General features: G+C 46.2%; 1 protein-coding gene across 1 annotated transcript in view; it reads right to left on the bottom strand.

The window, feature by feature from the left end:
- TTC28 (tetratricopeptide repeat domain 28) overlaps window positions 1-23,840 on the bottom strand; it is a 654,105-nt gene that overhangs the window by 20,013 nt on the left and 610,252 nt on the right. The window contains exon 14 of the mRNA XM_066370598.1: window positions 19,754-19,898. Within this exon, the coding sequence (XP_066226695.1) occupies window positions 19,754-19,898 (145 nt within the window). The remainder of the gene's footprint in view (window positions 1-19,753; window positions 19,899-23,840) is intronic.

The raw sequence follows: 23,840 nt of genomic DNA, 5'->3' as shown, positions 1-23,840 counted from the left end.
CCCAGTGGGGCCACACCGGGCCCCTGCCCAGCCTGGCAGGTGGAGGTGGCTCTAGGAGGCCGCTCTGGAGGGCAGTGCCACCTGCTGCTGCAGTGAGCCTAGTGGGCCTGGAAGCTGGAATGATGGTGTCCTGACCTCAGTGATGGGTCAGCAACTGTGACAGTGACAACCACTCGCCTTGCTGTGGGCAACATGGGGACTCAGGCCACCTGCCACAGGCAGTACCAGACCCATCCTCAACTGATCGGGAGTCACCAGAGGTGGTTGGACAAGATGCCAGCACACTTCTGTAGGTCCTCCCCAGACTCCTGCTGCCAGGGCTCAAACCCCGTAAGTCTGTCAGGTGTCATCCCACAGGCCAGTCACTTCACCAGGACAAGTCCCCAGTCATAATAGCACTGATCCGTGTGACTCAAAGGCGAGTGCAGGGTGAGGTCAGAGGTGTACACTGAGGCTGCTGCCTGTGTCACGGGATGGTGTACATGGTAATTCAGATGTGGAGACACACACTGAGAGAAGGGGACACGGAGACTGGGTAGGGCTTGGTAAGGACTGAGCTGATGGAGAGGAAGTAGGGTAAGTCCCCAAAATTCTTGCCTGGGGGACTGGGAGACTTTCCTCTGAACTGTGTATCCTGATTCATAGACCTGGGTCTCTCTGGGCCAGTGCCTCATAGCTGCTTCTGAGCTGGTGCATCGTACAGCCCTGGGCAAGGGCCCTGAATGGGACCTCTGTCCTGGCAGCGAGGCAGGAGGTGGGTGACAGCAGCTCAGGCCTGTGGGCAGACGGGTTGCACCAGAATGACAGCTCCAGTTAAAAGGCAGTGGGAAAACTGAGTGAACATGTTGGAAAACATGCCCTGGAAACCATCTCTGAATTCTGCCTCCAGGATATATGAGCATTGGTTGTCCTGTACAGAAAGATTAGCTATAATCCAATGTGAACTTGAGAAAAAATAATGTGATGTCTCTATTCAAATTCCTATCATCTGTTAGATGAAAAAGGAGAGATGACTGAAGGAAACGTCAGTCTAAGTGGGTATTTGCTGGCTTTTTATGTCCTGGGTTGGAAAGATAAAAGGGTTCAGCATCAGCCCTGCACCTGCAACTAACATAGTCCAAATTCCAGCAAAGACTCAGACTTTCTGACCTCTGAAGTTTCTAGAAATGACTCTTTTGAAGTAGAACAAGACAAGGAGGCCAGCTGCATTACAGTATGCAAATTCCCCAGGGAGCATCCCTTTGGTCACCAATGGGCTGGGACCCCGCCCATCGCAGTACAAGTCCAGGTAGCAAAAAGCACTGGAGAGCTGGCTGAGGGCCAGGCCCAGGATGGAAGGGGGAGGGATGAGTGCCCAGCAGCAGGAGCAGCAAGGAGGGGACAGATTCTGCTAAGGCCCAGTCTTTGCAGAGAGAGAAGGTTGTTCCTTTACACAGGTCAGCCAATGAGCACCTGTAGGTGGCTCTGGGCAGCCGTTACCAGTTTACAGCCTCAGCCTTTGTGCCCTGTCAACACCTGCTCTGCAATACAGTGGGTTCCTGCAGCCAATTCCATCAGGTGAGCAGGTGCAGAAGGGCTGGGGGAAGGCACTCTCCTGCCAGTGGCCTAGGTTGCTGGTGCATGTGTGAGGACATCCAGAGGCGCCCAGAACATGGCCCTTCTGTGATCTTGCCGTCCTCAGGTGGCAACTACCTTTTCATAGTTCTGTCTACATCAGCGGTTCTCAACCTGTGGGTTGTGACCCTGGCGGGGATTGAACGACCAAAACACAGGGGTCACCTAGCCATCGGAAATACATATTTTATTTAAAAATGTATTGTATAATAAATATGTATTTTCCAATGGCTTTAGGCGACCCCTGTGTTTTGGTTGTTTGACCCCCGCCGGGGTCGCGACCCACAGGTTGAGAACCGCTGGTCTACATGGAAACCAGGACCTGTCCAACCTGTGCACTCTGCAGGCCGCCTGCTCCACAGGCTCCTGGGCTGCAGCTGCACCCTCAGCTCACCGCCCACTCTCCCGCTGCACGCAGAGGGGGCCTGCTGCCTGCCTAGCAACTCCAGACTGGCTCCGCCTAGCCAGTCTCCCCTTCCAGTGGGCAGCACCATGAACCACACCTTCTCTGGGTGTTCGTCCTTTCTTGGGGATGCTCTCAGCCAGAGAGAACTGCACAGAGCTTTTTATATCCTATAGTTACTCTTCTACCACAGAGGAGTCTTTGTATTAAATTTCCCCTGGTTAACCTATGGTGTGGTTTCTGTCTCCTGACTGGACCCAGACTGTCTGTCCAGTGGTATCTATCTGGGTCAGTCAAGAGCTCTCGGTGACCTAGAATTAGTGGGTCGTGGGGCATGTGGTGAGAGTTGGGGATAGTGTGGGTGGTTCTGAGCACTTTGACAAGACACTCTACTTCCTGAACCTCAGTTTCCAAACCCACAAGACAGCAGTCATCTCCATGACCTCACAGGCCTGTGGGACAAAGCCAGCTGTGTCAGGGTGTGGTGCACCATGCCGGGCACCCAGTGGGTACTAGGTACATACTGGCCAAATGTGAATTCACAAATGTCTTCAGGTGCTTGAAATAAATTGAACATAGACCCTATTATTCATTCTATTCTCTCCTCTGGGCCTCAATCATTTTCCAAAATAACTCATTTCTTTTTCCTCTGGTGGTTATAAACAATCATGAGGCTAAAACATGTTAATTGCCTCTCTGGAGGATCCTGCTCCAAGTTTTAACCTAGGGACTGAGAGACCACTATAACCACCCTCCTTCTCATCTTCATCAACCTTAATCATCATCACAGCTATTCCTGAGAGTCCACAACCAGACCATGTGAAATCTACCACGCAGTCGCCCTGAAGTCAGGCATGAGCCTGCAGTTCTCCAGTGCCCCAGGGCCCGGATGTTTGTGTAGGTGGTGAATTCTGACTCAATTACCACTTTGGTCAGTGAGTATCTCCAATATATACTCAGGGTGACTAGGAGTCCCGAACTGTTTAGAAAGCACCAGTCTCAAATGTGATGTCACGTGAGTCCTGACTTCGGCTTAAGAACTACATGCACCATGCATATCACCAGGGTTCAAAGGATCAGCCTTCAACCTCCAGCCATCTGTCTAACACAACACATTCTGCCCATTGCTCAGACCAACTGGCTTGACTCACAGACATATAGGGACAATGTTCCCTCCACCTGCTCATTTTCCCTTTAGCCTCCTCCTTCTTACAGGAGGTCTCTCCGAGTGTCACAGAATTACAGGCCAGAGAAATGAACATCTGTGATCATGGTGGAGAGAGGAAAGAAAACACCTGGGTCTGTGAGCTTTTTGGGCAGATTAGACTTGGGTTGAAATGGACAATACTGTCTATAACAAAGATTCAAAAGCAAAGAACTATTGGGAATCTCAATGTCCCAGAATCATGTATGGGGTCCATGGATTTTCTCCTGACTTGTATTTTTGATTGAGTGAACTGATCAAACAGAACTTTTTTTAAATTTTAAAAATTTTTATTGATTTAAATTTATTATGCTTACATAGATTCAAGTGTCCCACCAAATATATCTCCCTCCCCCCATGCCTGTGTTCCCCTTGATACCCCCTTTGACCCTTCCCATCAACGCCCTCCCCCCTGCCCTCCAGGATTTGCTGTCCTGCTCTCTATAACGCTGTTATGTACATATAATTTCACTAATCTCTTTCCCTTCTCTGATCCCATCCTCTCCTCTCCTTTCCCTCTGACCGCTTTCCCTCTGGTCCCTTTGATCCCGCCTCTATCTCTATTCTGTTCCACAGTTCACATTGTTCATTAAATTCCTCATATGAATGAGGTCATACGATATTTTTTTTCTCTGCCTGGCTTATTTCACTTAGCATAATAGTCTCCAGGTCCATTCAGGTTGTCGCAAAAGGTAATATTACCTTCTTTTGCATGGCTGCGTACTATTCCATTGTGTTTATGTACCACTGCTTTTTAATCCACTTGTCCACTGATGGACACTTAGGCTATTTCCAGATCTGGGCTATTATAAGCAATGCTGCAATAAACATGGGGGTGCATTTCTTCTTTTGAATCAGTGACTTGGTATTCTTAGACTATATTCCTAAAAGTAGGATAGCTGGGTCAAAAGGCAGTTCGATTTTTAATTTTTTGAGGAATCTCCATACTGTTTTCCACAGTGGCTGCACCAGTCTGCATTCCCACCAGCAGTGCAAGAGGGTTTCCTTTTCTCCACATCCTCGCCAGCACTTATTCTGTGTTGTTTTGTTGATGAGCGCCATCTGACTGGTATAAGGTGGTATCTCATTGCGGTTTTAATTTGCATTCTTCTAATGATTAATGATGTTGAACATTTTTTCATATGCCTATTGGCCATTTGTATGTACTCTTTGGAGAAGTGTCTATTCAGTTCTTTAGCCCATTTTTTGATTGTGTTGTTTATTGGTGTTGAGTTTTACAAGTTCTTTATAAATTTTGGTTACTAACCCCTTATCAGATTTATTGTTGAATATGTTCTCCCATTGTATGGTTTGTCTTTTTATTTTGTTCATATTGTCTTTAACTGCGCAAAAGCTTTTTAGCTTGATATTGTCCCATTTGTTCATCCTGTCCTTTATTTCACTTGCCCATGGAGATGAATCAGCAAATATATTGCTGCGAGAGATGTTGGAGAGCTTACTGACTACGTTTTCTTCCAAGATGATTATGGTTTCACGACTTACATTTAAATCTTTTATCCACTTTGAGTTTATTTTTGTGTATGGTGTAAGTTTCATTTTCTTGCAAGTACCTGTCCAATTTTCCCAATACCATTTGTTAAAGAGACTGTCTTTATTCCATTGTATGCTTTTACCTCCTTTGTCAAATATCAATTGTCCATATAGGTGTGGGTTTATTTCTGGGTCTCTGTTCTGTTCCATTGATCTATTTGCCTGCTCTTATGCCAGTACCAAGTTGTTTTGAGTACAATGGCCTTGTAGAATAACTTGATATCAGAAAATGTGATACCTTCCATTTTATTCTTCCTTTTCAAGATTGCTGAGGCTATTCGTGTTCTTTTTTGGTTCCATATAAATTTTTGGAATATGTGTTCTATATCTTTGAAGTATGCCATTGGTATTTTAATTGGTATTGCATTGAATTTATAGATTGCTTTGGGTAATATAGACATTTTAATGATGTTTATTCTTCCTATCCATGAACACAGTATATGCTTCCACTTGTTTGTATCTTGCTTGATTCTTTTTTTTTTCTTGCTTGATTCTTTTATCAATGTTTTATAATTTTCCGAGTACAAGTCTTTAATCTCCTTGGTTAAATTTACTCCTAGGTACTTTATTTTTTTGTTGTTGCAATAGTGAAGGGGATTGTTTTCTTAATTTCTCTTTCAGACAGTTCATTGTTGGTATATAAAAATGCTTCTAATTTCTGAATATTAAAGTTATATCCTGCCACCATGATGAATTCATTTATCAGGTCTAGTAGTTTTTTGACTGAGACTTTAGGGTTTTCTATGTACAATATCATGTCAACAGCAAATAATGATAGTTTTACTTCTTCTTTTCCAATTTGGATGCCTTTTATTTCTTCTTCTTCTCTGATTGCTGTGGCTAGGACTTCCAGAACTATGTTGAATAAGAGTGGTGAGGCCCTGGCCAGTTGGTTCAGTGGTAGAGCATCGGCCTAGCGTGCAGGAGTCCCGGGTTCGATTCCCAGCCAGGGCACACAGGAGAAGCGCCCATCTGCTTCACCACCCCTCCCCCTCTCCTTCCTCTCTGTCTCTCTCTTCCCCTCCCGCAGCCAAGGCTCCATTGGAGCAAAGTTTGCCCAGGCGCTGAGGATGGCTCTGTGGCCTCTGCCTCAGGCGCTAGAGTCTAGGCTCTGGTCGCAACAGAGCGACGCCCCGGATGGGCAGAGAATTGCCCCCTGGTGGGCGTGCCGGGTGGATCCCGGACAGGCGCATGCGGGAGTCTGTCTGACTGCCTCCCGTTTCTGGCTTTGGAAAAATACAAAAAAAAAAAAAAAAAGAGTGGTGAAAAAGGGGACCCTTGCCTTGTTCCTGATTTTAAGAGGATTGCTTTTAATTTTTGCCCATTGAGTATGATATTGGCTGTGGGTTTGTCATAGATGGCCTTTATCACATCGAGGTATGTTCCCTGTATTCCCACTTTGCTGAGAATTTTGATCATAAATGGGTGCTGGATTTTATCAAATGCTTTTTCTGCATCTGTTGATATTATCATGTGATTTTTCTCCTTTCTTTTGTTTATATGATGAATCATATTGATTTATTTGCAAATATTGTACCAGCCTTGCCTCCCCAGAATAAATCCCACTTGATCATGATGTATATTTTTCATATATTGCTGGATCCAGTTTGCTAATTATTTTGTTGAGAATTTTAGCATCTAAGTTCATCAGGGATATCGGCCTATAGTGTTCTTTCTTTGTAGTGTCTTTGCCTGGTTTTGAAATGAGGATTATGCTTGCCTCATAAAAGGAGCTTGGAAGTCTTCCCTCCTCTTGAATTTTTTGAAATAGCTTGAGAAGGATAGGAGTTAGTTCTTCTTTGAATATTTGGTAGAATTCACCTGTGAAGCCATCTGGTCCAGGGCTTTTGTTGGGAGTTTTTTGATAACTGTTTCAATCTCATTTGAAGTAATTGGTCTATTTAGGTTTTCTGATTCTTCCAGATTGATTTTTGAAAGATTATATGTTTCAAGGAATTTGTCAATTTTGCTTAGGTTGTCTAATTTTTTGGCATACAGTTCTTCATAGTATTTTCTTACAATCCTTTGTATTTCTGCTCTGTCAGTTGTTACTTCTCTACTCTCATTTCTAATTTTATTTATTTGAGTTCTCTTTTTTTCTTGGTGAGTCTGGTTAAAGGGTCATCAATCTTGTTTACCTTTTCAGAGAACCAGATCCTGGTTTCATTGATCTTCTGTATTTTTTTTTTTAGCCTCTATGTCATTTATTTCCACTCTGATCTTTATTATTTCCTTCCTTCTACTCCTCTAGGTTTTGTTTGTTGTTTTTTTTTTCTAGTTCTTTTAGATGTAGGGTTAGTTTTTTACTTGGGCTTTTTCTTGCTTCTTCAGGTTTGCCTGTAATGCTATGAACTTCCCTCTCAGGACTGCTTTTGCTGTGTCCCATAAATTTTGAGTTGTTGTATGTTCATTTTCATTTGTTTCAAGGAAATCTTTTATTTCTTCCTTAATCTCACTGTTAACCCAATCGTTATTTAATAACATGCTGTTTAGTCTCCAAGTGTTTGAATGTTTTTCAGTTTTTCTATTGTAGTTGATTTCTAGTTTCATGCCACTGTGATCAGAGAAGATGTTTGATATTATTTCAATCTTCTTAAATTTATTCAGACTTGTTTTGTATCCTATCATGTGGTCTATCCTAGAGAATGTACCATCAGCACTTGAAAAGAATGTATATTCTGCTGCTTTAGGGTGAAAGGTTCTGAATATTATTAAATCCAGTTGATCTAGTACAGTGGTCGGCAAACTCATTAGTCAACAGAGCCAAATATCAATAGTACTATGATTGAAATTTCTTTTGAGAGCCAAAGTTTTTAAACTTAAACTATATAGGTAGGTACATTCCTTATAGAGGTAGCGCCTGCACATAGTATTTTGTGGAAGAGCCACACTCAAGGGGCCAAAGAGCTCCATGTGGCTCATGAGTCACAGTTTGCCGACCACTGATCTAGTGAGTCCTTTAAGGCTACTGTTTGTTCATTTTCTTTCTTGAGGAACTTTCCCTTGATGTTAGTGGGATATTAAAATCCCCTACTATTATAGTATTGCCATTGATCTTGCCCTTTATGTCCATCAAAATCTGCTTTATAAATTTAGGTGCTCCTATATTAGGCACATAGATATTTATAATGGTTATATCTTCCTGTTGGATTGCTCCCTTTATCATTATGTTGTGATCGTCTTTATCCCTTACTATATAGCCTTTGTTTTAAAGTCTATTTTGTCAGATATAAGTATTGCTACCCCAGCTTTTCTTTCATTTCCATTTGCATGAAATATTTTTTTCCATTCCTTCACTTTCAGTCAGTGTGTCTCCTTTGTTCTGAGGTGTGTCTCTTGTAGACAGCATATGTATGGATCCTATTTTCTTACCCATGCAGCTACCCTATGTCTTTTGATTGGAGCATTTAATCCATTTACATTTAAGGTTATTATTGATATGTAGTTGTTTATTGCCATTTTATTCTTTAAATCTACATTCTTTTTTTTTTCTAGATTTTCCCCCCCTTTGATCTGTTTATAACAGGCCCCTTAACATTTCTTGCAGCATTGGTTTGGTTGTAATGAATTCCTTGAGTTTTTTTTTTCTTTTCTTTTCTGTTTTTTTTTTTTTTTGTCTGGGAAGCTTTTTATTTCTCTTTCAGTTTTAAATGATAGCCTTGCTGGATAAAGAAGTCTTGGTTGTAGGCTCTTGTTTTGCATTACTTTGAATATTTCTTGCCATTCTCTTCTGGCCTCTAGTGTTTCTGTTGAGAAGTCTGATGTCATCCTTATGGGGGCTCCTCTGTAGGTAATTGACTGCTTTTCTCTTGCAGCTTTTAGTAATCTTTCTTTATCCCTTAATTTTGGCATTTTAATTATGATGTGTCTTGGTGTAGGCCTCCTTGGGTTCCTCTTTAATGGGACTCTCTGTGCTTCTTGAACTTGTGTGACTTTTTCCTTCATCAATTTAGGGAAGTTTGCAGCTAAGATTTCTTCAATCAGGTTCTCTATCCCTTGTTCTTTCTCTTCTCCTTCAGGAACCCCTATGATGTGAATGTTGTTTCTTTTCATGTTGTCACAGAGCTCTCTTAGAGTTTCCTCAGACTTTTTGAGCCTCTTTTCTTTTTGCTGTTCTGCTTCCATGCTTTTGTTTATCTTGTCCTCTAAATCGCTGATTCGATCCTCTGCTTCATTCAGCCTACTTTTAATTCCTTCTAGTGTAGTCTTCATTTCTGATATTGTATTTGTCATTTCTGACTGGTTCTTTTTTATGATTTCAATGTCATTTTTGATGCTTGCTATCTCTTTATTTAGGTGCTGCTTATGTCTATTCATTGTTGTTCTAAGATCTTTGAGCATCCTAACAATCATTATTTTAAACTCTGCATCTGGTAATTAGGTTATTTCCATCTCATTCAGTTCTTTTCCTGGGGATTTCTCCTGTTGATTCATTTGGATTGTATTTCTCTGTCTTCTCATTTTGTCTGTGTATAGACTTCTCCTTTAGGTGTGTTGTTTGTGTAGCTTGCTAAGTCTAGGGTTGGTATTGTCTGCCTCCAATTTCCAGTTGTGTTGTTTCTAGATCTTCATGGCTTGGCATCAGCTGTTGTTTGTAATCCACTGTGGGCTACTTGTCTGCTGTCACTGTTCTTTTTGCTGTTTGTGTTGGTGTTTTCTGTGTCTTAGCTGTGTCAGGTGTGATAAGCCCTTCCTTAAGATACCACTCTAACAAGGGTTGTTAGGTCCTGAACTGCTGCACTCCGTATCTGGCTGCTGGATGTGCCTGCCCTGGACCTTCCTGGCCAGAGCCCTGGCCCTTATCAACCTTTTTGGAGCTCCAGGTGATCCAGATCTTGTGGCTGCTTCTGCTGGGCCCAGGTGCCATTGTAAATATCAGCTGTACTCCTAGGCTAGCTTTTACCTACTCTTGGCCTGGGGAAAGTTTGTTTAAAAGTTCATGTTCCCTTGAGATCCACTTTCTGCCGCCTTTTATTGCTGGCTACTTGTTGGGCTCAGTACTGTAATTCAGAGATTAGGTACGGTATTGGATGTGGCTTGCCCCTTAGCCTCAGGTGTCATTCTATCCAGACTTCTTTTTTTTTAAGTTAATTTAATATTTTTCTTCTTTTTCAGCCTTCAAAAGGGTGTGGCCACAGGAGTCCAGTGGGTGTGGCCTCTGTGTCCGATGCATGGTCTGTCCGCTGGCCTGCCGCCACCGCCGCTAGGGTGGGCTTGCATGTGCGCGCTTGGGCCACCGTGAGCCCTGCTGCTGTGCCCGCTGCTGCTGGCCTGCTGACCCTCCGGCGAGTACTCAGCAGTGTGTGGGGGGCAGTGTAGTTCAGACCTCAGCACTCACTACCTGTGTTCCTGATGTGCTCCCTGATTCTAAGTGCCTCTTTGCTCTGACTGGACCAGGAGAGCCTCTGTTGGGCGGGGTAATTTCTTCCCTTTGCTGGTGTTGCTGCTCCCAGGAAAAATGGTCACTTTAGATTTGGGAAGTGACTCAGCCCAGCGGTTAGGGTGGCTGTCCCTCAAAGTGTCTCTCCCTGTGCCTCTGAGATTAGACTCTCTTCTGACCACTCCAGTCCTCTCAGTGCTCCCCACTCCCGGAGCCCTGGGTAAGTGGCTGTGAATGCAGTTTTCTGCACGGTCCCTTTAAGACAGAGCCTGGGTCTAAGAGTTCTGTCTCTTTCTAGCAAACAGTAACCCGGCTCTTTTCTCAGCTAAATACTGTCCTTTTGCCTCTTCGAGGCTCTGGGGCTCTGGTCCTAGGGCTGAGGACCCACAACTCTCTGGTAACCCATCCTGCCGTGTGAGTTCCTCCAGGCCGCTGCTCGCTCCTGGGAGCGGGGCAGCCCTTTCTGCATCTCTGCCTTTCCTACCGGTCTCAGTGTGGTTTCTTCTGTGGTCCTTGGTTATAGAATCCTCTTAGTTTAGTCCAAAGTTGGTTTTTCAAGATGATTGTTCTTAAAATTAAGTTGTAATCCACTTTGATTCTGGGAGGTAGGAGTTGGAATGTCTGCCTACTCCGTTCCTATCTTGCTGCTCCTAAACAGAACTTTTTAAGGTAGAGGAAAATTTTCTGTGATGCTGCAGAGGAACCTTGACATCATGAACAGATGTGTACAGTTTCAGCAATTATCACATACAGTTGTCCCCCATTATCCATGGGGGATACATTCCAGCAACCCCAAAGGATGTCTGAAGCCACGTAGAGTACTAAACCCTATATCCAGGATACTATGTTTTTCCTAAACATAACATGCCTTTGATAAAGTTTAAGTTATAAATTAGGTAATGCAAGATATTAACAACAACTAATAATAAAATAGAGCTATTACAAAAATATATTGTAATAAAAGTTACATGAATGTGGCATTAAGTAAAATAAGGTGAACACAAGCACTGTGATACTATGACAGCCGATCTGATAACACAGCTACTATATGACTAATAGGTAGGGAGTATATATGGCATGAAAACATTGGACAAAGAATAACTCATGTCCTGCGAAGAACAGCATGAGATTTCATCATGATACTCAGAATGGTGTGCAAATTAAAACATATGAACTATTTATTTCTGGCATTTTCCATTTAATATATTCAGATCATGGTTGACTGAAGGTACATGAAACCACAGAAAGCACAGCACTGATGGGGGGGTGGAGGTGGCTACTGTTTGTGTTATATGTAACCTTTTAACCACGACTAAAATCTTCCAAGATTACAGACACTGTGGTCCAACCAAAAATGCAAAAGGAAAACTTCAATCCACTCAACTGTATTCTCTGGCCAACCAAACAAGAGACCACTGACTTGCCTGAAGCACCCAAGGGGGGAGGGACGAGGGATTTGGGTGCTGGAGAACCATGACCAATAGCCAGCAAGAGTCAGAGGGCCACCTCCATCCAGAGACTGTCAGCCAAATCATCCAAAGGGGTTGCCCATGCTGCAGCAGACTTTGTGCAATAGGGGCCCTCTCTCTTTTTTGGTTGATCTCATCAAAATGAGCCCATGCACCCTCAATGTCGGGAGTGCCTCGGTTTACTGGAACCTGCCAGGGTAAGGCTTAGATGGCTGCTGCTGAACATCAGCTGGAACAGAGCCAAAGTCCAGACGACTCTCACCCAATATCACTGACCTAGTTGAGAACACCACTTACCTCATGGGAACTTGCTGATTGATTAGTCTGGCAGCTCTCACCATCAGTTTCAGTGGTACAGAAAGCTTGAGAGAAGGAAACTTCTCCTAATCAGCTGTGCAAATGCTTGCTATCCTTGGGTGATAGTTATCTTCATGTGAATATTACTACAGTGTCTCAATCAGAAATCAATTGTATAGCCTGGCAGCGGGGCTACCAGCCCCAAGTATGCCAGTCCCAAAGCTCTCGTCTTCCACTCTGCACTGGGGAGTCTAAGTTTGGCTGTTTCTATGGACAAATATTCCTAAACTATTTCCGAACCCTCCAATCTATTTAGAAAACAGGAACCTGAATGATCGGTCTCTTTACCTGGGGCAACTGTTTGAGGGTAAACTGGTTAAAATACCACTTGATTTTGCAAGAGTCCTTTCCCCCAGAGCAGTAGTTACAGTCCTGACACAGACAAAGCTAAGCTCTCTCATAGCTGAGTCCTTGGCAGAGCCAGACCCCTGCTTCACATTCTTAGATGAAAAGTCTGGATGAATCCTCAGAGCTCTAGTGTTTAGGAGGGCAGTTTACCAACCTAACCAACACAAACAGCAAGTTTTAAGCAAGTTTCTAGAGTCCTATAACAGGTAACTACACTGCAATAGGGATCCTCATTTATCAAAAGCAGAGGTGGACGAGCAGTAATTTTTTTTTCTGATCGAAGTCATGCACTCTGGCTAACTGTCCTATAACCTTGGGTTTTAAGACTGTAAATACATGAAACAGGGAACTGAAAGAAATGGAAATAACAATAAAGATGACAAAGACTAGAAGAAATTCCAAATCTGGAACTTTAAAGAGTAATTTGACCAAATCCTAAGGAATTCTTATTCTAAATCTAGTTCCGTATTAGAACAGCTCTGGCTTTGGATAAAACCCCATCTGTAAAGTGAAGGAGTGTTTTTGGGACCTGAGTGAACGAGCAGCTTCACCTAGAGCAGCCCTGTGGAGCCTTGCCACATCTGATGTGACCCCTAGAGCACTGGTTCAGGGTCTGACCTTTCACAAAAGCAGGGAAGCCAAGGCCCAGAGGGCATGGGTTACTATCCTTCAATCTAATTTGATTACAACAAATGCCATGGACATAAACAGGGTCCCAGTCCCTTTCACACTAAACATTTGCAACTTTACTTTGGTGACATTTTCTCCTTTGGGTATCTGACAGGGTTTGACTTAATGTTTGGTGATGGCTCATGTGCAGATGTAAGTGGGCCCTCCTCAAAGATAACTGGAGGCCCTGGCCGGTTGGCTCAGCGGTAGAGCGTCGGCCTAGCGTGCGGAGGACCCGGGTTCGATTCCCGGCCAGGGCACACAGGAGAAGCGCCCATTTGCTTCTCCACCCCTCCGCCGCACTTTCCTCTCTGTCTCTCTCTTCCCCTCCCGCAGCCAAGGCTCCATTGGAGCAAAGATGGCCCGGGCGCTGGGGATGGCTCTGTGGCCTCTGCCCCAGGCGCTAGAGTGGCTCTGGTCGCAATATGGCGACGCCCAGGATGGGCAGAGCATCGCCCCCTGGTGGGCAGAGCATCGCCCCATGGTGGGCGTGCCGGGTGGATCCCGGTCGGGCGCATGCGGGAGTCTGTCTGACTGTTTCTCCCCGTTTCCAGCTTCAGAAAAAAAAAAAAAAAAAAGATAACTGGACATGCTCACCCCATTCTGACAGCAAAGGACAGTGTGATTCCAGGAAAGAACCACAGCAGCATTCCCCTTCAGCCAAATTAAATCAAACGCTGGTGCAAGCCTACGGTAAAATATTACTCTGTTCCACTTTTCATATGTCTGACCTGGTCCCTTAGCAACAGGACTGCGGCTAAACAAAGGCAGTTGTTCAAATAATTACAAGCCCCATGTGAAGAGGCTAATCACTTTAGTCGTAAAGTGTCAGTGATTCATAGTCTTGGACTTTGAGTTTTGAGTTGTTTTCAATGAAAACGTGGAGAAGGATCTGGCTCTGTCTGGCAGCGGCCAGCGTGAGAGCGGCCAACGGTGTTGTGTTGCCCTCTAGTGGCCTCCAGAGCAAGTGGGTGTGCCTGCCACCAGAAGCCTGAGGATGACCCAGGCCTCATTCTCCATGCTGAGGAGCCAATGACCTCTCTAGGCTCTCACCCTGGCCCACACACCCTACTGAATAGTCTGTGAGTGTCAGACATGGAACCACCATCCGCTCCTTAGCCGCCTCCCCTGTGTCCCAGAGAGTGTGTGTCGGGGCATGTCAAGAATTACTCGAATGACTAGGTGAATCTGGGGACGAAGGGAGTCCTGATTAGAGTCCAGTTTTTCAGTTAAGTGTTTTTATTGAAACACAATGGGTCACTGTAGTAGCCAAGGAAAAGTTCTTGCTCTGATCATTGACTTCAAAGCCTCTAAAAGGGTTTGCTCTGGGTCTCATTAAAGCAGACAAACTCCTTCACTGTGTTCAAACACCTCAGTCACAGAAGAGAACAGGCGTAAATATCAGGAACTAGAGATGTGCTTTTGAACTAAATGCCTCTTCCAGATTATTTTGCAGCTGTCCATCAGTCACTCATACAGTGCAGCTCCAGATGCAGAGGGTGCCCCTGCTGTCCTTAGGACGCTGTCACACATGTCTGTGGGCAGGGATTTTCCCTTCTTAGATAACTTTATAAAGATGATTTTGATAATTGTCCTAACTTGTTTAACGCTCAAATCCATAAATCTTCCCTTTCCTAGCACCTCACCTTTGCAGGAACACATTATACTAGACATGAGCTACCACTAATCTCATTGGCAAGTCACAGGGGAAAGTCCTCAGGGAGAAAAATTGTCAAAAAACACACTGCTGATCTTACACACTCACAGAATCCCCTTCAAGGCTGATTCATGGTGCTGCATCAGCTTCCTGGGAGTGGGGGGGGACCGTCTCTCCTGCACCCAGTTTCTTCTTTGTGTTGCTCTCCACAGAAGGGATTTCTGTCTTAGGTGCAGGGCCCCTTCCCAGTCAGTGGCATTAGCCACTGAAACAATGCTCAGGGGGAGTCCCCTGTAGGCATGTTGGCCGGACTTGTGATCCAACCTCAAAATATGTCAGAAACCTGGCACTGTGTTGGTTGGTAGGGTTGGGGGACCCACCGGATTCAAAGCTGCTCAAAAGCAGACTCAGCCCCTTCCCTCTGCTTCAGAACCTCTCAGAAAGGTCCCAGGTGCCAAAAAGAGGCGTCACAGAAAACCCACTAGCTGATTTCTGCCATGGGTCCCCTGCTGTCTATGCCAGACTAAACCCAAAGAGCAAATGCAGCTTTGGACCATGCAGTATTCCATAAACATTACTGAGTGCCCACATGTACTGGGCCCTGTGCCAGCTGCTGCGGACAGAGAACTGAGGGGCCATCCCTGCTTGAGGGAGTGAGGTAGGCAGCATGGGAAACATGAGAAGCTAATGAAACAATGTCAAGAGCTAAGTCCTGAGCCTAATTAAGTATCCATAAAAGATGTCAAGTTCATTTGGGCCCAGCATCAGGAACAGCTGGGGACAGAGACTGCAGGGCATGGGGAGACAGGGCAAGGAAGGCTTCAGAAAGGAGGGGACACTTGCGTCAGGCCAGGGAAAGGCCAGTCGCAGATAACCTGAGCCTCAGTACACACGGGAGTCACCCTCGGCAGAGGCCGACAGTCATGGCCAGTTGCCATCTTTGAACCTCTGCTCCACCCCGATTCAACATTCATGGAACAAATAATCTGGGACCTGAAAGCAAAAGGGAAAATGCAACAGGTTCCCTGGCCCAGTGAGTGAAATAACGGAGGGTCCAAACAGCCTTCAGAGGAGCTGGAGGGTCGGTGTGAAGTGCCGAGGCCAGAACTGGTAATGAGCCACTGAAATGGTGTGTATGACAGTTGATGGCAGTAGAGTAAAAAAATCAGCCTAAGGATTTGGCTGTGCATTCCTTTTTTAAAAAAAAATATATTTGTTGGATGACACTGGTTAATAAGATTAAGTAAGTTTCAGGGTACAATTCTATAATACATCATCTCTATGTTGTATTATATGTTCACCAACCCAAGTAAAATTTCCTCCTATCACCATTTATTGCCATAAGTCCTTTCCTACCTTTCCCTACCCCCTTTCCCTCTCATAATCACCATACTGATGTCTGAGGTTTTCTTTTTGCTTATTCCCTTCCCCTTTTTCACCAAGCCCCGCATACCCCTTCCCTTCTGACAGCTGAGAGTCTGCTCTCTGTATCTCTGAGTCTATTTCTACTTTGTTAGCTTATATTGTTCATTAGATTCCACATGTAAGTAAAACATATGTTACTTGTTTTCTCTGACTGGCTTATTTCACTTAGCATAATGCTCTCCAGCTCCACCCATGCTGTTGCAAAAGGTAAGATTTCCTTCCTTTTCATGGCCAAGTAATATTCCATTGTGTAAAGAGACCACTCATCTACTGATGGACACTAGGATGCTTCCAAATCTTGGCTATTGTGAATAATGCTGCAATGAACATAGAGGTGCATATCTTTTGAATTGGAGTTTTAGGTTTCTTTGGATATATTCCCAGAAATGGAATCATTGGGTCATAAGGCAGTTCCATTTTTAATTTTTTTTGAAGAAACACCAAAATGCTTTCCATTGTGGCTGCACAAGTCTGTATTCTCACCAACAGGGCACAATGGTACTCTTTTCTCCACATTCTTGCCAACACTTGCTTGTTGATTTATTGATGATAGCCATTCTGACAGGTGTGAGGTGATATCTTATTATGGTTTGAAGTTGAATTTCTCTGATGATTAGTGACATTGAGCATCTTTTCATGTGTATTGGCCATCTGTATGTATTCTTTAGAGAAGTGTCTATTCAGGTCCTTAGTTCATTATTTAATTGGACTGTTTGTTTTCTTGATGTTGAGTTGTGACAGTTATTTATATATTTTGTATAGTAACCCCTTATCATCAGATGTACCAGCGAATACATTCCCAAAGCAACTTATAGATTCAATGTAATTCCTACCAGGATACCAATGGCGTATTTCAAGAACTAGAACAAATATTCCAAAAATATATTTGGAAACATAAAAGCCCTGAACAGCCACAGCCATCTTGAGAAAGAAAAACAAAGTTTGAGAAATCATGCTACCTGATATCAAACTGTACTACAATGCCATGGTAATCAAAACAGCATGGTACTGTGATAAAAACAGACACATAGATCAATGAAACAGAATAGAGAGCCCAGAAATAAACACATACTGCTATGGTCAATTAATATTTGACAAAGGAGGCAAGAACACACAATGGGGTAAAGATAGTCTAGTCCAGTGGTAGTCAACCTGGTCCCTACCGCCCACTAGTGGGCGTTCCAGCTTTCACAGTGGGCGGTAGCGGAGCAACCAAAGTATAAATAAAAAGATAGATTTAACTATAGTAAGTTGTTTTATAAAGATTTATTCTGCCAAGCTTAGCGAAAATCTGACAAAGTACTTGGTGAGTAATTATTATTATATGCTTTAACTTGCTGTAACTCTGCTTTATAAATTTTATAAAGTAAGGTTACTTCCCTACTTTATAAATCACCATTACTATGGAACCAGTGGGCAGTTAAAAATTTTTACTACTAACAGATACAAAAGTGGGCGGTAGGTATAAAAAGGTTGACTATCCCTGGCTAGTCAATAAGTGGTGTTGGGAAAACTGAACAGAAACGTGCATAAAAATGAAAGCTGACCACCTTCTTACACCATACACAAGAATAAACTCAGAATGGATTAATGACTTAAAACTGCGACTCAAAACCATAAAAATCCTAGGAGAAGACATAGGAATCTCAGACATGTCTCGTAGCAATGTGTTTTCTAAAATGTTTTCTTGGGCAAGGGAAACAAAAGAAAAGCTAAACAAATGAGATTACATCAAACTAACAAGTTTTTGTACAACAAAGGAAACCATCAGCAAAATGCAAAGACAGCCCACTAATGGATGGTACAGCACATACATCAGGCTAAGTTATGATGGCATCTGAGATGCTCTGAGCACTCTCTGCAGTCTGGGTCCTCTCAGTAAAGGAGGACACTGAGGGGATAATAACCCTAAGAAGAAAGAGTCAGTGCATCGCAGGGAAGGAGGGGCAGGGCTGGGCCTGTGCTGTCAGGACTGGAGGCTCCAGGACAGGGAAGGCTGGGCTCTCAGAGGCAGGTACGGGCACAGCAGCCACCATCCACCAGACACACAGTCGCTGCCGCTGCCCATGGGCTTTTCACAGTCACCTAACCCCATCCCTGCTCTAACCTGACACATTCAGCAGCAGCATCTTCACTCTCTACTGAGGACAGAGGTACTCAAGGAGGGAAGCAGGGGTTAGAGCCGCCTAGCCAGGAATGGGCAGTGCCAGACTTGAGTCCAGCCTGCAGGCTCCCAAAGGCTCTGTGCTTCCCCACCCTTGTCTCCCCAAGCCAGGGAAGTCCACGGTGCATGGGGAGGCTGTGCTGCCTCCTAAATGAGATCAGGCAACTGAGACACAACCGTGGAGGCCAGGCAGGGAAACACACAGACACCTCCTAGAGACAGGCACTGCTGTCAAGGTGGTTCTCTGAGATGTGCTTCACGTCTGCCAAGAGGAAGAAAGAGCTGCTGAGTGGTCCTGCCAGCATCTGCGGGACTAATCTGGCTGGCTGGCTGCTCTCTGAGGGCTGGTCACTCACGCCCCTCCTGCCTACAGGAGGATGCAGCCTCCACCTGCTACAGGTAACCTGTGCTTTCCCAGGGCCGTTAGGGACTGAACGTTTGTTGCCCTCCAAAGTCATAGGTTGAAGCCCTAGCCTCCCAGAGTGATGGTATTTGGAGGTGGGGCCTTTGGGTGTTAATTCAGTTTAAATGAGGTCATAAGGGCAAGAACCCCATAATATTAGCATGCTTACAAGAGGAAGAGACAAGAGTGTTCTCGCTCTTTCTCTCACTCTCACTCTCTCTCTCTGCCATATGAGAACATAGTGAGAAGGTAGCTGTCTACAAGCCAGGAAGACAACCCTCCTCAAGAAAATGACCACACTGGCACCTGATCTGGGACTTGCAGTCTCCAGAACAGTCCGAGATCAGTGTCTGTTGTTTCTGCCATCCAGTCTGTGTGTTTGTTACAGTAGCTGGAGCTGACTCACACACACTCATATACAAAAGCATCTGGTGGGCTCACCACTGAGATTCACAAAGACCCCCAAGCCCTCAGTACTCCCACCTAGTTAGAGAGCCCTGTCAAGACTGAACAATGGTGTGCAAAGACCAGGGCCACAGAAAACTGGCAGCAGCCACTCTCAACCATCTTGAGAAACTAAGTTCAACGGTATCTTTGACACTGGACTTTGACGGAGTCAGTGACTCCTGACGATGGCGGAAGCCAAGGAACCTGTTATCAGAAAGCAGAGGCCTGGCTTGATGTTACTCAGGCGAATCCCACAGATGAGAGGTGGGGCTGTGGGGGAGCACCCAGCAGGGTGCAGCAGAGCCATGGGCATGTTCCCCATGGCATCTGCTTAGGTGGCTCCTACTGACAGCTGCTGGGATGTACCCTGTGCCTTCCTGAGCCTCCCAGTGACTGAGGAAGCTCGGAAGGGAGTCTCGCTCATTTTGTACCTGAGATAACCAAGGCCGACTTTACCAGGCTAGGAAGGAGCAGAGCTAGGGCTCAAACACGGATCTTCCGACCTGGAAGCTCTGGGCCTTGTCTAAATGAGCGGCCAACTTTCAAACGCTGACTGAGAAGCTGGACAGAGAAAGCTGGTTTTCTGGAGAACCTCCATGTGGGCACGGAGCAAGAAATGATGCATTCGGATGCCATGAAGCCCCACGGCCCGGGGGACTTACCCCTTCCATGGGTGCTATGAGCAGATCATACAGAGCACGGAGCGGGGGCCTGGCGAATGAGCTCTGCCTCCTGGGAAGAGAGGAGGTCCCGTCCTTGGTGGGCGACATTGTGTTGCTGACCAAGCTCGTCATGCTCTGGCAGCTCCTGAGGAAGAGAAGGGCCAGTGTTAAGCAGGGCACCAGCGAGGCAGGCAGGGACTCGCCATTCACCCCTCAGTGCCCCAGTTCCTGGGGAAGACAGGTAGGGGCTGCAGGGCAGGGCCCGGCCCAGCCCAGCCTGGCTTCGCCCCTTCTCCTCCTGCTCAGAATTCTCACAGAGCAGTGAACACTGACAGAAGCCACTGGGTGACCAGCTGCACACAACAGCTCACATTTCTATGGAATTTTCCTGAATAATCAAACATCCCAAAGTGCTGTTCAAGGGATTAATTACATCCTTGTGTAGCATGATTGTGTGAAGACAAATGTGAGGACAGTTAGAATCAGCAGTGGCCAACAAACTGATGGTGAGGATCATGCCCCAAGGCCACTTAATCTGGGGCAGGAGGCAGGGACAAGATAAGAAGCCTGCTAGCCCCAAGTCAGCCTCAGCAGCCACCGGAGCCCAGCATAATGCAAGGCCTCGAGGCGAGCCCCAACCCCCATCAGGTGGGGGCACTGGGAACAGCTGACCCGGCAGCACTTGCACAGTGGCTGGGCTCATGCATGGCCACAGGGCTTTGTTTTGCTTTTTATGCTCCAATGTTTGCAGGGAGTGTTATATTAATACTGATGGTATTTTCAATCCCAAGGACCCCAAGTTTCACACTCCTGACACAGGATGAGAACATTCATTGGTTCATTTGCTCATTCGTTTAGAAAGTGCTTCCTAAGCACCAGGCTACCAGCAGGCACTGCCATGAGGCCCTGCAGAGGACAGACCACACAGGTAAGCAGAAGAGGCACAGGAGGGGACAACCCATTTCCAATTCAGGGACCCAGCTGCCCCCACACAACTCTCTGAGCCTGTTCTGCAACCTGGCTAGTGTGACCTCAGAACAGTCTCTGGTGCGTGCTCTGCGTGGCTAGTGGGTGGTCAGTGGTCTCTTAACCTTGATCTGTGCAATTTTGTTTAATATATAATTTATTGACTGATTTTAGGGAGAGAGGACGGAAGGAAGGACAGAGGGAGGGAAGGAGGGAGGGAGGGAGAGAGGAAAAGAAACTTTGATTTATTGTTCCACTGATTTATGCATTCACTGGATGATTCTTGTCTGTGCCCAGACCGGGGACGTAACCCGCAAACTTGCTGTATTAGAGGATGCTTTAAACAACTGAGCTAACTGGCCAAGGCCACAGTTTTGGGGTTCTGCTGAGTGCTCAAAGACCTGTAAGGACAAAGACCAGCTCTTAAACCAGATACACTGCCAAGCTTTGGTAAGTCCCTGGGTCGTTAGCAGTAGTAGCAACTCCTTGGTTGTCACCTAAGGAAAAAAACAGTAGGTGGCTTTTGCTCCATGGTCAGGCCAGGGTCCATTGCCATCAGAAGAAATAATTTACAGGATTCATATGTTTTCCAGGTTTGACTTCAGCCCTCTGATCTTCCCCCCCTCCCTCAATATCCTCCACAATGTCCCCCTTTACTTAAGTTCTAGGGTTGTGACAAACAAGGCTGGGAACCCCTCGGCCCCCCACCCTGCTCACTGCCAGGGAAGAAAACGCCAAGGACTTAGGGGGCCTGAAAGCCACTCCTGTCCATTCTTCCATCTTGCTCACTCGAGAAATATATAATTACAAGTGACTGAGGCCACGGCCTGTCTGTGCCATCAGAACCTGTGAAGCACAAATAACCCTGGAGTGACAATCAGAGGCTTGCTTAGTTCCCCAGAACACATTGCAAAGAGCAGCACCACCCTGAAGGAGAGAGCACCAATCTGGACGGAGGGGACTTCCTGGCGTGACACGCAGTACTGTCATGTTACTGCACTCCTACACATGAACTTGTGTGCGTGCTCGCACTCTTGGCAGATGGGTCACAGACTGGAGAGCCCGCACTGCCATTGGGACAGCTTGATGGAACAGCAGTAGGACCACTGGGTGTCCTCCCCTGTACACCTCTCATTTCACCCCTGGGCATGTGTCTTCCTGGACTGTGGCCTTGTAACCCCACTGAGAGACCTGGGTCTGGGTAACCCAGCTGCAGACATCCAGGGAAAGTGCCATGTCCCCAGACAATGCTGTGGCTGCAGGGCCTCACAGTGACGGCTGGAGTTGCTCCATAAACCCCAAGGATCTGAACTACAAAGCTCCCACTGGAGAGAGACCCCAGCCCTAGAACACCTTCCCCCAACCCCACCCTTTTACTCTGAGCTCCTTTCTGGGTACAAGGAGTCCAAGCTGCGCAGGGAAGACTCCGGGCACTCCTTCCAGCTGACCCAAAACATTACTCACTCTAAAACACTGGAACCATATGTCCAGCCCATTGACCCCTCCCTGGTGATGGGCATCCCAAGGGCAAGGACCTCAGGCTGTGCGCAACCTGGAGGCCTGGGCAGGGCACTCTGTTAGCAGTGTGAGCTGCTGAAACATGGTTTCTACAATAGAAGCGGCATGGCAAAGAAGTGCCAGGGAAGGGCATTCAAAAGAGGCAGATGTCTGGATGGAGTAGGGAGGCGTGCAGTGGATGGACCTGCTGGGCACAGCCTGGCCTAGGGCAAGTCAGTTACCCTCTGGCCTGGCTTGCTACATCTGCAGAGCCGAAGTGTAGCCTCCAGGCAAGGAGTGTCAGGACTGGAAAGCATGACTGCAAAGCATCCGGAACCAGAAGGCAGAGGAGCCTTAGCTGATGGGAGGGGGAGTGAGAGAGAGGCCTGGGCGGCAGAGAAGGCCACCTGGCTTCCTGCACTGGTTAGGCGGGAAGCCCCAAGTTTGCCCCCTGCTCTGTGCTCCTCTCCAGTGGCAGGAAGCTATCCTCTGAGATGTCCTTTTCAATGTAAACAAAGCCCAGAAAATGCTCAGCTGGTGATTAAAAAACCATACAAACAAACAAAAAGAAAACCAACCTAAACAATAATTTGAGGTCAAAGACTGTTTTTGATCAAGGTTCTTTTTCCCCGAACTGGAGGCATCTGCTTGGAGCAGCCCCAGCCTCAGGCAGCACCCTCCCTGGCTTGCCACCATTACAGCAGGACTGCCTTCTGCTTTGTCTGCACCGGCAGCCCCATGCCGTCCTCTGCCTGGACAGCAGGTGCTCTGCCCACTGGGGAGCTATCCCAGGGTGACAGACTCGAGGGCAGAGAACTGGAGGACAGAAAACCAAGGCCAAGAGCAACTGAGGGTCCCTGGACCCCAGAGCTCCACTGAGGAGCAGATGTGGAGAGGGTCTCAGACTAGGGCTGGGAGGTAGGACCTACCCTGCACTGGTAATAGTGGCAGGCCAGCTGTGTCCTCACTGCCACAAACAGTAAGTGCCGCAGCTGCCTGTGCAGACTACAGTAAAAAAACTCCCTTTCCTGTGTTGCTCTATTTTTACTGCAGCACTGACAGTGACCCATGACAGCTTTGGTGCAAGATATGTCCACCCAGAGATCTGCCTACAGAAACACTCAATCAACAGCCTGCAGTCAGCTGCTTAGCCCTGCCTAGGAACGCACACAGACAACACAGAGGACTCATGGCTGTGTGACTCGGGGAGGCCAGTGCCTTTTCTACTCCCCTCTTTTCTTTGCTTATATTATAAAAGGGGTGGGGGTGAACTAAAGACCTTGTAGGTCTATTTTAGTTCTAAAAATTAAAAATTTACTCAACTTAGGAAGTCATCGTAAACCTGGTGGCTCCTTTTAGCCCTCTGTTGACCAACAGGGCACTGCCACAGCTTCTGTGGCCAGAAGCCCTGCAGCCTTTCCTATGTTCATCCTTTGTGTCACGTGTGAGCATATCTTTCTAGCGCTGTCACCTGCCCAGGAGAGTTGGCACTGCTGGTGCACACCCCTGTGGTCAGATTTCAGAGTCACAGCTTAATGGCAGCGGGTCCTGAGCTCTAAGCCTGGCTGACAGTGCTTGACAGGTATGAACAGGTATGTGGGTATGACCTGGTCCATAAACCCCA

This window comes from Saccopteryx leptura, chromosome 2 (genome assembly GCF_036850995.1).
Source record: "Saccopteryx leptura isolate mSacLep1 chromosome 2, mSacLep1_pri_phased_curated, whole genome shotgun sequence".
NCBI lineage: Eukaryota > Metazoa > Chordata > Mammalia > Chiroptera > Emballonuridae > Saccopteryx > Saccopteryx leptura.
Note: the sequence above shows the minus strand (reverse complement) of the source record. Positions and strands in the feature narration are given on the sequence as shown.